The 10550-nt window shown below is 39.3% G+C and overlaps 1 protein-coding gene across 1 annotated transcript; it reads right to left on the reverse strand.

The window, feature by feature from the left end:
* Window positions 1-762: 762 nt before the first annotated feature.
* Window positions 763-6241, reverse strand: si:ch211-57n23.1. The gene is made up of 4 exons (XM_021319515.2): window positions 6152-6241; window positions 5861-6028; window positions 4021-4564; window positions 763-904 (listed from the first exon to the last, which is right to left on the reverse strand). Exons 3-4 carry the CDS (start codon window positions 4551-4553, stop codon window positions 763-765), a joined length of 675 nt encoding a protein of 224 aa, XP_021175190.2. The 5' UTR covers window positions 4554-4564; window positions 5861-6028; window positions 6152-6241.
* Between the last annotated feature and the right edge of the window lie 4309 nt (window positions 6242-10550).

Consider the following 10550-nt stretch of genomic DNA (forward strand, 5'->3'; position numbering starts at 1 on the left):
CTGATGCTGACTGATTATAATATCTTTGAAAGGCATCAACATTACCTCAGCTTCCCAGCCAGACGGGACGTCCAAGCCAAAGCAATCCGTAGTCCAATTAATTCAACATTTGTTCAAATGTTTACAGATCAGAAGGCCTTCTCATTTAATCAGGGTTTTGTTGTTTAGATTACGGTCCGTGTTAATGCTGTACTGGATAAACCTATATGTCTATAGACAGACACAATCCATAATCTCTCAATTTGGACAAGTCTATCACTGCAAAAAGGGATGCAAAAGTAGGTAAAATCCTCTTGAAATTTGTGTATTTTTCTTTGATTCGAGCATGTAAATCAGACTATTTGACAATGGAATTAGATTTTTGCACTTAAAATAAAAACAATCTATCTCCATCTTATTTCAAGTGCAGGATGTCTAATTATCTTATTATTGGGGATAGAAATTCTCATTTCATTGGCAAATAGTCTTATTTAGCTGTTCAAATCAAGGAAAAAATATACACATTTTAAGAAAGCTTTACTTACTTTTAGTTCCCTTTTTGCAGTCTGCTTCAAACTTCACAAGTGTATTAGAGTTTTACAAAGTGTTTTATATGATGGTAAAATGTCCGTATGGATCATTTGGAATCATAAACTTGAACCGCCGCATGTGTCCAGGTTATAGATCCCGCTATTTTCTGCTCTTCTGCTAACAATTAGCGGACATAAAAACTAACTGTGCATGCACGGGCTAAGTTCTTACACCCGAGGTTTTCTATTGCCGTCATTGTCGGATGAGTTTGCTGAGTCGGAGGTGTATATTGACCAGCGTCTTCTCCAAAGTGGAAAACCGACTCTCCAGGTTGTTTGCCATGAGCTCTTTTCCATGTATAGCCTCCCTCGTGCTGGCAAGGTGCTCCTTCATGCTGCCAGGAAGAAAAATGAGACCAAAATGTTACACTTTTTATAATCACAAGTTCAAACTAATTCCAGAAAGTTTTAAAATCTGTGGCTTGAGAACAATTTTTTTTTTTTTTTTTTGAGCCAGAGCTCGATTTGAACTCGTTTTGTCTTTTGGAAAATGCTGCGAAATGACTCAGAGTTTCCTGGTAAAGCGCTGTGAGCCAGCTGATCCAGACTTCATGAGAACCTCGCTAATTAGGGACTAACCTCAACATCTGGGTTTGCATCTGCTTTTTGGGTCCGTGGCCAGCTGGAATGTCATGCCTTTAATTCTGCAGTCTCAGTCATTGTTATACAAACGGTAATCCTGTTTCGATAGTACGATTTCTGGTAGCAAGATGCAAAGACTTCCAACAGATGCATAAAAAGTCATCACATATCACCCAGTGCTGATCATTTAGCAAAAACCTGGCAGGGAAACGTAGTTTGTGTGTATTGGGGGGGGGGGGTGTACTGCTTTGAATTGAAGAGGTAACCAACAGACATGTGCCACTAATGAAAAGCCAGTTTTTGCTAAAGTGGGATCAGTTTGCATGACGGTGATTGTGAAGAATGTTTGGGTAGTACAAATGTCATACCTCTGCCTAAATAAAGGGCTTCAGTTGAAACTTCACAAAGCTATAAAGCTACAAAGTATAAGCCAACTTAAGCAAACATGAGTAGACGAAAGCAGTGCTGTAAAGAAGAATAGTCCAAATACTATGTGTGCAGCATATGGACGCTCATCTTTGATTTACTTTGTTCTTTATTATCCTGATTGGTTGAAAAGGTAATCCTTAAAAAAAAGAAGCCTTTATAAGGATGTGTCTGCAAAAAATATGCACATTTGTGTCTTTGCACGAGGCGCTCATGCACCCTAGTGCTGCTGATGTTCTGGAGCGGCTTTGTTTGAAACATTAAAAGGTGCACAAATGTACAGTAGTATCAAAAATGTTAAGGTGCAGCGAGAGAGGTTTGGATACGTTCATAAAGGACATGGATTTCACGTGTTTTTTTTAAATTATTATTCTGTTTCTAGGTTGTTCTGGCACTAATGGCAAATTTTTTTGTCAAAGGGGGGTTGAGAGAGGGGGAAGACATGCAGTAAAGGCGCTCAGGCCGGAATCAAACCCGGGTCAGCCACGTCGAGGAATAGGGTCTCCATGTTCGGGTCATGCTCACTTCCCCCGCTGCCACTGGAGCACACTCCCATGTTTTGGGGTTTTCATCATTTGAACTGTTCTTTTTTTCAGGTCGAACGATGCACGACTTCAAAGAGTTTTAAGAATAATAATTCGGTACACACGTTTGAATTTATTGCAGCTTTCTGAATCCACAAAGGAAATGATATACAACCCCCACTAATGCTTAGACATACTTTACAAAACTGCAACTTCTGGCTGTTAACGAGCTCCTGACATAACTCTTACTGGATATTTGATCACGCTGGCACAATGTGTGGAGAGTTCATTAAATCAGTTGCTTTTGTGTTACGTGGCTCCTTGTGCTGTCTTTTTCCATTTTGCCCTGTGATGGACTGGCAGCCTATCCAGCGTGTGCCTCGCCTATCGCCGAAGATGCAAGATGGTCCCACAGCATGATGCCAACACTACCGTGCCTGACAGCTTGTGCAGCATTAACCGGGTTCAAAGACCTCTCCGTGTCCCTTTTCAATCATGCTTCTTGTCATTTGTGGCCGATTACTCCAATCTCTGATCCCTCTGACTAGGGCTACACAATTTATCGCATTTGCAATATAGTCGCAATTTAAAAAAACGGAATTTCCAAATTGCAAAGGTTTGCAATTTTTTGCTGTGTAACAATTAATGGATCAGACGCGTCCTTTAGGTGTCGGTAATATGTTTAAAGTGGGTTTGCCTCCACATGGAAGGGAAGACCGTTGCAGCAGTGAGATAATCTAATTTTATTACTTGTTTTCAGCGATTATATAATCACACTGTTTTACCAGAAACTCAGGAATCTCACCATAGCATGAAGTTCTGGTCAATTAGTTTAATACATTGAGTTGCTTGTTGGTTGCACTTTATGTTCAACAAGGATTGATGTCCAAATCAATTAAAGCTGTTCTCTTGAATAATATTCTGATTAATACAAACATTAAAAGTTCTTGTTTTGAATAGTCCTTGTTTACAAATGTCTTTATTTAGACGCCCTTTTTGTTCCTTGTGGTTAATGCAGAGAAAAGTCAAAATCAAATCGCAATTTTGGTTGAAAAATATATCGTAGGCAGAACGCAATAATTTCTGCTCCGGGTTGAGACGTAGCGGCTCTTTTAGCACCTGATCTGCACAGCGATGAAACAGATTGATTTGTTGTTTGTATACGTTTAAAAAGACATGATAAATTAAACTGGAAAAAAATTATCGCATTAAATCACAATCGCAATATTAAGATAAAAAAATCGCAATTAGATCCTTTTCCAAAATCGTCCAGCCCTACCTCTGACCATAAAACCTTTCTCTAGAAGACATTTGGATCGACTGTGTGAGCAGCTGACTGTGTCAAGCTATCCTGAAGCTGAGGGAGCTTAGCTTCAGGATCCAAGCTAAGAGATCCTGTCTGAGCCTGAAGACCTTTCAGTCTGGATTGATTTGAAGGTGGCTTTAATGTGAACAGTGATCCTGGTGTTTTTACATCTTCCAGTTTGTGGCAACCTTTAAGCTTTGGTGGTCTTTGGACAGGGCCCGAACATCTTAACCAATTTCCAGAGACGTATGATGTTTAAAGTCTGACACAAATGGGTGACACAGGAGAATAATAGTCGAACACAGATCACATTTTGGGGAGTGTGCGTAAAAGCTGGGTTTGGGACAGAAAACCAACCAAAGCAAAGGAACTCTGCTGATTCTGCCGACAAAAAAACTCCCCATGAAAGATAATGTTTATAATGAGGTGTGGATGTAAACTTCTGACCTGAGCTGTATATCACTAAAACCGGATATTTTTCATCTCAAGATCTATATATTTTTTAACACTATGGGTCCTCGATTTTTAACTTATATCTATCATCTCCTTAAATGTTCCTGAGATGGGCCTGATGAGACTAAAAAAAAAGATAGAAGACTTTTGTGGTTCTCACCTGGTAAGAATGCCTTGCTCCTTCCCCTCTTTTCTTTTCTCCTGCAGTGAGACAAATACGGTCTCCATGGTGTGCATCGTCTCCATCACTTTCTGGTGGTCTGACTGGATGCCCTGGACCTCCTCGGTGGCTTGGTGGTTGTAGGAAATCCCCGTGTCCTCCACACCGCTGAGGTCGGACACAGCCTGCAGCGCGGCTCTGTTCTGGAGGACAAGCAGACGGGACTTTGCAAACTCCTCGGGCTCGGCTACATTTTCCCAGCAGACTGGAGAGGACGGTGGTAACCGGAAGCGCTGGGTGCAATTGACCGGTATTTCTGGGGACTCCTTAATGAAGGGACTGTCAGCAGGGAAGTTGTGGAGGAGATGCAGCAGAGATGATCCAGAACCCATTTCCAAGTCCTCGAAGTCAGGTTCCCCTGATTCTTGTTCAAATGGGAAATCAGATCTTGCATTCTTGGCTTGGGAGCCGAGAGCCAGCAGGAGGCAGCAGGAGAAGCAGAGCCAGGCCCTGCTTACCGTCCACCGGAGCATCTCCAAATTAGCTGAAATCAGCAAATCAAACTGTGCTTAATCAGTGTGATCTTTCAATATTTACAACATCATCCAATAATTTCAACAAAGACTTTGAAGAACTTCACAAGTTTCTTTCCTCTGGTTAACAGGAAGGTTAGTGAGGACACGTTAATGTCACAATGAAAGTCATGTTTGCAACAGAGACACGAATACAGTCAGTGATGATATGGAGAACCGTGTCCTTTGCTGTTATCGGTCCACTTTGTTTGACTCAGTATGGTCCAAAAAAGTTTAAAATATGTTTATAACCCTCTTGCTTTTTTTTTTTTCTGTATTTTAGCCTACTTCATCCTATCAAAGAAGTTCTGTTAAAATGATTTCTGGCTTCTACAGGTTTGATAATGAGGCCTGGTTCTGGCTAGAGAGATTTAATTTAGCTCTCTTAAAATGGGGTTAATCATAGTCAATTATTGATTTGTATTGGTACCTGTTACGGTGATTTGTAACAGAAATGAACAAACTCAGCATCTGAAAGCCAGTTTTTGGATTTTTTCCCCCCAGGTTATCTTTGAAATGAGTGTTTGGCTAATAATCTGAAATGCTTAGATGTGACAGAAAATATATTTAGATTACTGCACATACTTATAAAATCCATTTCTAATTCATCTTATGTGTTGAAAATCGTTTACGCCGCAAAAAAGGGGTGTTGCAAATCAAGATAAAAATACTAAATCTGAGGGAAAAGGTATTCAAAACAAGTGAAATCATCTGATCACACAGCAAGATAATCTCACTTGACAAGATTTCTTGATTTAACATTATAGTGTAAAGTTGAACATTTAAAAGGTTAACCCTTATCTAACACTTCCAAAGCAAAGTTATTTTTTTTTAAATCTTGGTAAGAACCACAAAATTTGCAACGTAGAGAAACTACATTTTAAGGTTTTCATTTACTGTGAGCCTTAAACTGTAAAATACTTAGGAAAGTCACTTGAAATCCAGCCCTCTGTGTGTTATGTGTCTATATAATATCCTTTTATTTGATTGATTTACTAGCATCACAAAACATTTTTATAATATTCATATTTACTAGGACTCAACTGTAGTAAACATACAAAAAATTATCCAGCAATTGTTTTCATGTTTTGCTTCTATCTGGTTGTTTTAGCTTCAGTAGCTTGGCGGTCTAGCCAGAGAAACTGCAAAGAAACTGATAAAATAAAACAGACAAAACTTCCTCCTAACAATAACTCAGATAAATACGAACATATTAACATAAATCCAAGAGGAGCCTGACTTTCTGAATTGTTCTGAAAAGATCTTACCTTGTAGGGAAACGACAGCCGACGTGTTTTTTGTGTGTGTGTGTGTGTTTGCAGCGGCGCTCCTCTGGAGCCCGGAGCTGTTGGAAAGAATGAGTCGACTGCAGCCTCTAACATGCAGTCTGAAGGGCTTTCCACTGGCCCCGTTACAGCAGAGCCCCGAGCCAAACTCTGTGGAGGGAATGATGAGAAACCCACCTCAAATTAGAGGCAGAACGGTTTCTTGTTTACAGCTACAAAAGCCCGGCTGGATGAAATGTGTGTGGTAAGTCTTTTCCTGCTACTGATACTAACCTTGTTAATTTGTGTGACTTATTCCTCTCTGCATACATTTGATCTTCTTTGCAGTGCCAGTCTTTCTCTTTTCTCTCATACGGTTTAAATTTGTCTGGGCACGAAAGGGGGGAGTGATGCTCCTGGTATTTATTAGTCCCCCTTTTATATATATATATATACGCCCTGAGCAGGAACAACTAGGCTTCTGTTTGGCCCAGTTTCAAAGGCTGAATAATCTGTTTCCATCCACAGTTTAAGAAGAAAGGCAAAGATTTAAAACTATAGTGGCACAGAAAGAGCTGAAACAATTGTATTTGAGCAGGAAATGAATTCACGCTGTCCAAAGTTTACCCTCTGACACAAGCAACAAGGAATGGGATGAATTTTGGCAAAAACAACCGAGAGTGTTGGAGCCGTTTCAGAGCAACACGAACCCCAAAACAGTATCTCAGGTTAAAAGTGGAGCAGCTTTAAGGGTGGATTTTCCACTTTAATCTGTTAAACTTGACGTCCAGTGAATATAATACACCTTTTTTGGTTCTCTTGTCGCTATAAAACCCAGTGTCAGCAAGGAAAAGTTACTGGATCGAGCCTTAAACAGACCAGGATATCAAATAATCAACATTTCTGCCTCACTGACGGGAAAATGGTATCACTCACAGCCCAAACTAAATACAGCCTCCTTAATAGTATATTAATTTATCAATCCTAACACGCCTCTTCTATTTAGCTCTCAACAACTTGATATCTGTCAAAACGTTTAGCAGCTGGTGGTTCCAGATTTCCCTGCCTTAATGCAAATGTTATAATCCACTGAGCATTCTTCTCAATTTTTACTCCACGACAGGAATGTTGCCGTCAGGATTGCGTCTATGTGGAGACAGAAAAGCTCCTGACAGTAACAGATGTTTGGCTAATGTTGCGCCGCTTACCGAGGTGCAAAGCGCCTGGCTAAAGGTATTCACATCCCATTTTTTTGTCAGGCACAAACTTCAGTGCATCTCACTGGGATCGTTTGTGATAGAGCTGCACAAAGATACGCAAAAATGTTTGTTAGACCTCAATAAATAAAATCTTACATGTGTGGTGTGCATCCCCACTCAGCCACCTTGAGTCAATGCTTTGTTTCACTGCAACTAAAGCAAGTCTTTTAAGGGTGAGTCTCATTTCCCCATCATCTATGAAGTAAAGCATGATGCCCCCACCATATTTTACCTTGTGGACAGTGTTGTCTGTTTGTTTTCCTCCACAGATAGTGTATTGTCTGCAGGCCAAAAGTTACATTATGTTCTAACCTGACCAGAGCACCTTCTTCCACATGTCTGCCGTATTCCTTATACGGCTAGCGGCAAACTTTAAACCAAACTGTTTACGGCTTTAGTTGTGCTTGTATTTATTTTTCCAAGGCACAGATTTGTAGGAGTGTATGTCTCCTTTTTCCATAGAGACACTTGATTTGATTCAGAACGGGTGGTTTTCCATTACAAGTGAATATGGCACCCGTGTGGCCGCGGTGAGACAGAAATGTTTCAAATCAAATTTTGTGCACCTCTGCATTGGATCCCGTTACTGATTTAGGTTTTTTAAATATGGCAGGTTTGATTGTAGTTCTAACTCCACCCTCTAGCCAATCAGAGACTGACAGCCTTCTGATGTGGCATCTTCGTGTCGACTTGCTCTGCTTGGAACCACATTAAAGCAGGTACTAAAAAAAACAAAACAATGGAAAGGAATAAAAAGGGACACGTACCAAACCAAAATGCTCTGAGTTGATACCAATGGAAAAGGGGCACAATAGTTGCCCTTTCAACCTATTCTCCCACCTGAGCACTGGACCTCTGCAGCTCCTCCAGAGTTACCATGAGCCACTCTTTGGCCTCTACTTTCTTGTTTATGTGATTTCCAATGGCAAGGGCCAGTTTATTTGTTAAGCAACATTCATAAACAAGTTAATTTAAACGTATTTACAGCAAAAGCAAATTAACAGAGATAAAAAAAAAAAAACAGATACAGTGCATCAAGACACACAAATGAAGCGTCACCTACAGTAAAGGCATAAACATGAGAGATGATCACATGCAAAGAAAAAAAGGATAAAGTAAATTAATTTAAGTAAAAGGTTGGAGCTAAAGTATGGGAAAAAAAGTCATCATCAGAGGCTGAAAGTAGATTATTCAATGGTGTAAAAACCTGGGAGAGAAAGCTTTCGTGATATAATTAATTAACGCAGCGTCTTCTGATTACTCCTTGTTTGGATTTGCTTGTGCCAAAGGGATGTTTCATTCTAAAACCGAATACAGTAACGATTAGATGGAGCTACATCAGTCGCAACCGCATCAGCAATGTTAAGGCCCGTGGAAAATGACCAGATTCAGATTATGTCCTTCATTATTGACTGGTTCTGTTAGATGTGCTGTTGTACTTCCGTCTTATTATCTACAAATGACATTGAAAATCCTCCACTCATGAAAGAAACAATGATTCATCAGCAATATATGTAAAGCACAGATAGTAATAAAAAAATCATTAAAGGACTCAGCATCGTATTTACTTGGAGGTAAATTGTTGGTATCAGATCTTATGTAATACTTCACAATTAGGCATCCCATTTTAATGATACATAAGGGTTCTAGATGTTGTAAATAATCATTTTATAAAAAAAAAAGAGGTTATAATAACTGGTTCAGACACATTTATGTCCTCTACATGAAACCAAAAGCTAATTGCTAAAACAAGTGTATATTTAAGATAGTGCTGATTAAAAACAGTTTTTTAATAATAAAGAAACCTATTGAAAATGAAGCAGTTTCCCCTCTTAGTCTATATGCTAAAGTATTGCTTATTTAACCATCTGGACTATTTTATTGCTTTTTTTATGGCTGTACTTACAGTAGCTCATCGAGTTTCAGCTCACTTCCAAGAGAACACAATAGTCCCATCCTTGCACCCGTTTCCTCACTGCTTTTTGTATCAACGATAATATTTCCAGGTAGTTTATGGGACATTTAGTGGCTTTGCACTGGAGTAGCTCTCAGAAATGTTGCCGGTTTGTGAATCCTGGGTACATCATCACATCCTCTGGTTCCACTCTGTCAGTCGCTCCACAAACAAAACCAGAAATAGTTTTCTTCTTTCAGCAGCCATGCTCCAAGCTGCTAGAGAACGCTGTGAAGACACATGCAACAAGCTGCAAACATGGAGCCTTTTGGATAGAAACTAACATTTCATTTCTTCAGTTTGGTTTGAATTGTTCTGTTTTTTTTTTTGTTGTTGTTGTGAATTCTGATCAATTTAGGATTATTTAGTTTATTTTTATGCTTGTTTTTAGTATTGTTTACATTCTGTCCATTCAGTATTCATATTTATGTCACATTACAATCCCAAACTTCAATTATTTTTTAAAAATGTATGTCATAGACCCCCACAAAATAATGTGAAGAGCAGGTAGTGCTTTTAAAAAATGCAAGAAATAACACCTGTAAAAATTGGTGAGCATTTATATCCCCCGGTGATAAAATCCAGTTTAACCAATTGCATTCACAAGTCACATATATTGTAAATACAGTCAACTTGTGTTTGATTTGATCTCAGTATTAATTTAGTTATTTGAAGGCCTCAGAGGTTTGGTAGAGAACATTACAGCATCATGAAGACCAAGGACCAGAGCAGATAGTGCAGGGATAACAGCATCCAAATCAGTACCGTGGTCTGATGTTTACAATCATGACGTGTGCGCCTGCACTGACTCACGCTGCTACTGTGTGTATATATATATATATTAGTGTTGCACCGATACCTATACCAGTATCAGACGGGGCCCCGATCCAGCACTAAAATGGTGGTATCGGTAATAGCGAGTACCAACAAATAAGGCACTGATACCATTTTGATGTTTGTATGTCACTTGAACGCAGCGTTCTCTCTCCCGACTAGTATTATACATGTTATATAAGTTCATGAAAGTTGCACTATTTTGGTATTTGAGAGCCAAAACTCAGGGTTTAAAAGAGATTATTCAATTATTAATGTAATTTTACTGTCTTACTGTTGCACTACTATTAAACGTGTTATAATTTCACAAATGTTGCACTATTTTGGCCTTTGAGAGCCAAAAGATATTCAGCTATTCAACTATTTTATGTTCTATTTTATGTTCTGGTCAAATACGAAAGAAAATTTGTCTTATGGTCTGCACGCAACACGCTGTTAACCTGGCAAGCTAGACTGATAATGTGTAGCACTCTCGGTTTAGTTCTACACATTATCTTGTGTGTTTGTGATCGCACAAATACCACAAGAATTTAGCTTGCAGGCCAGGTTAACATGCTATGCTTGGCAGAAACAACAAGGTGGTGACAGTATCTTTCTATAGGGACACTTTTCTTCAGTCTGAAAAGCTGGTCATTGACTGATGAGA

This window comes from Fundulus heteroclitus, chromosome 13 (genome assembly GCF_011125445.2).
Source record: "Fundulus heteroclitus isolate FHET01 chromosome 13, MU-UCD_Fhet_4.1, whole genome shotgun sequence".
In the NCBI taxonomy this organism is placed as follows: Eukaryota; Metazoa; Chordata; class Actinopteri; order Cyprinodontiformes; family Fundulidae; genus Fundulus; species Fundulus heteroclitus.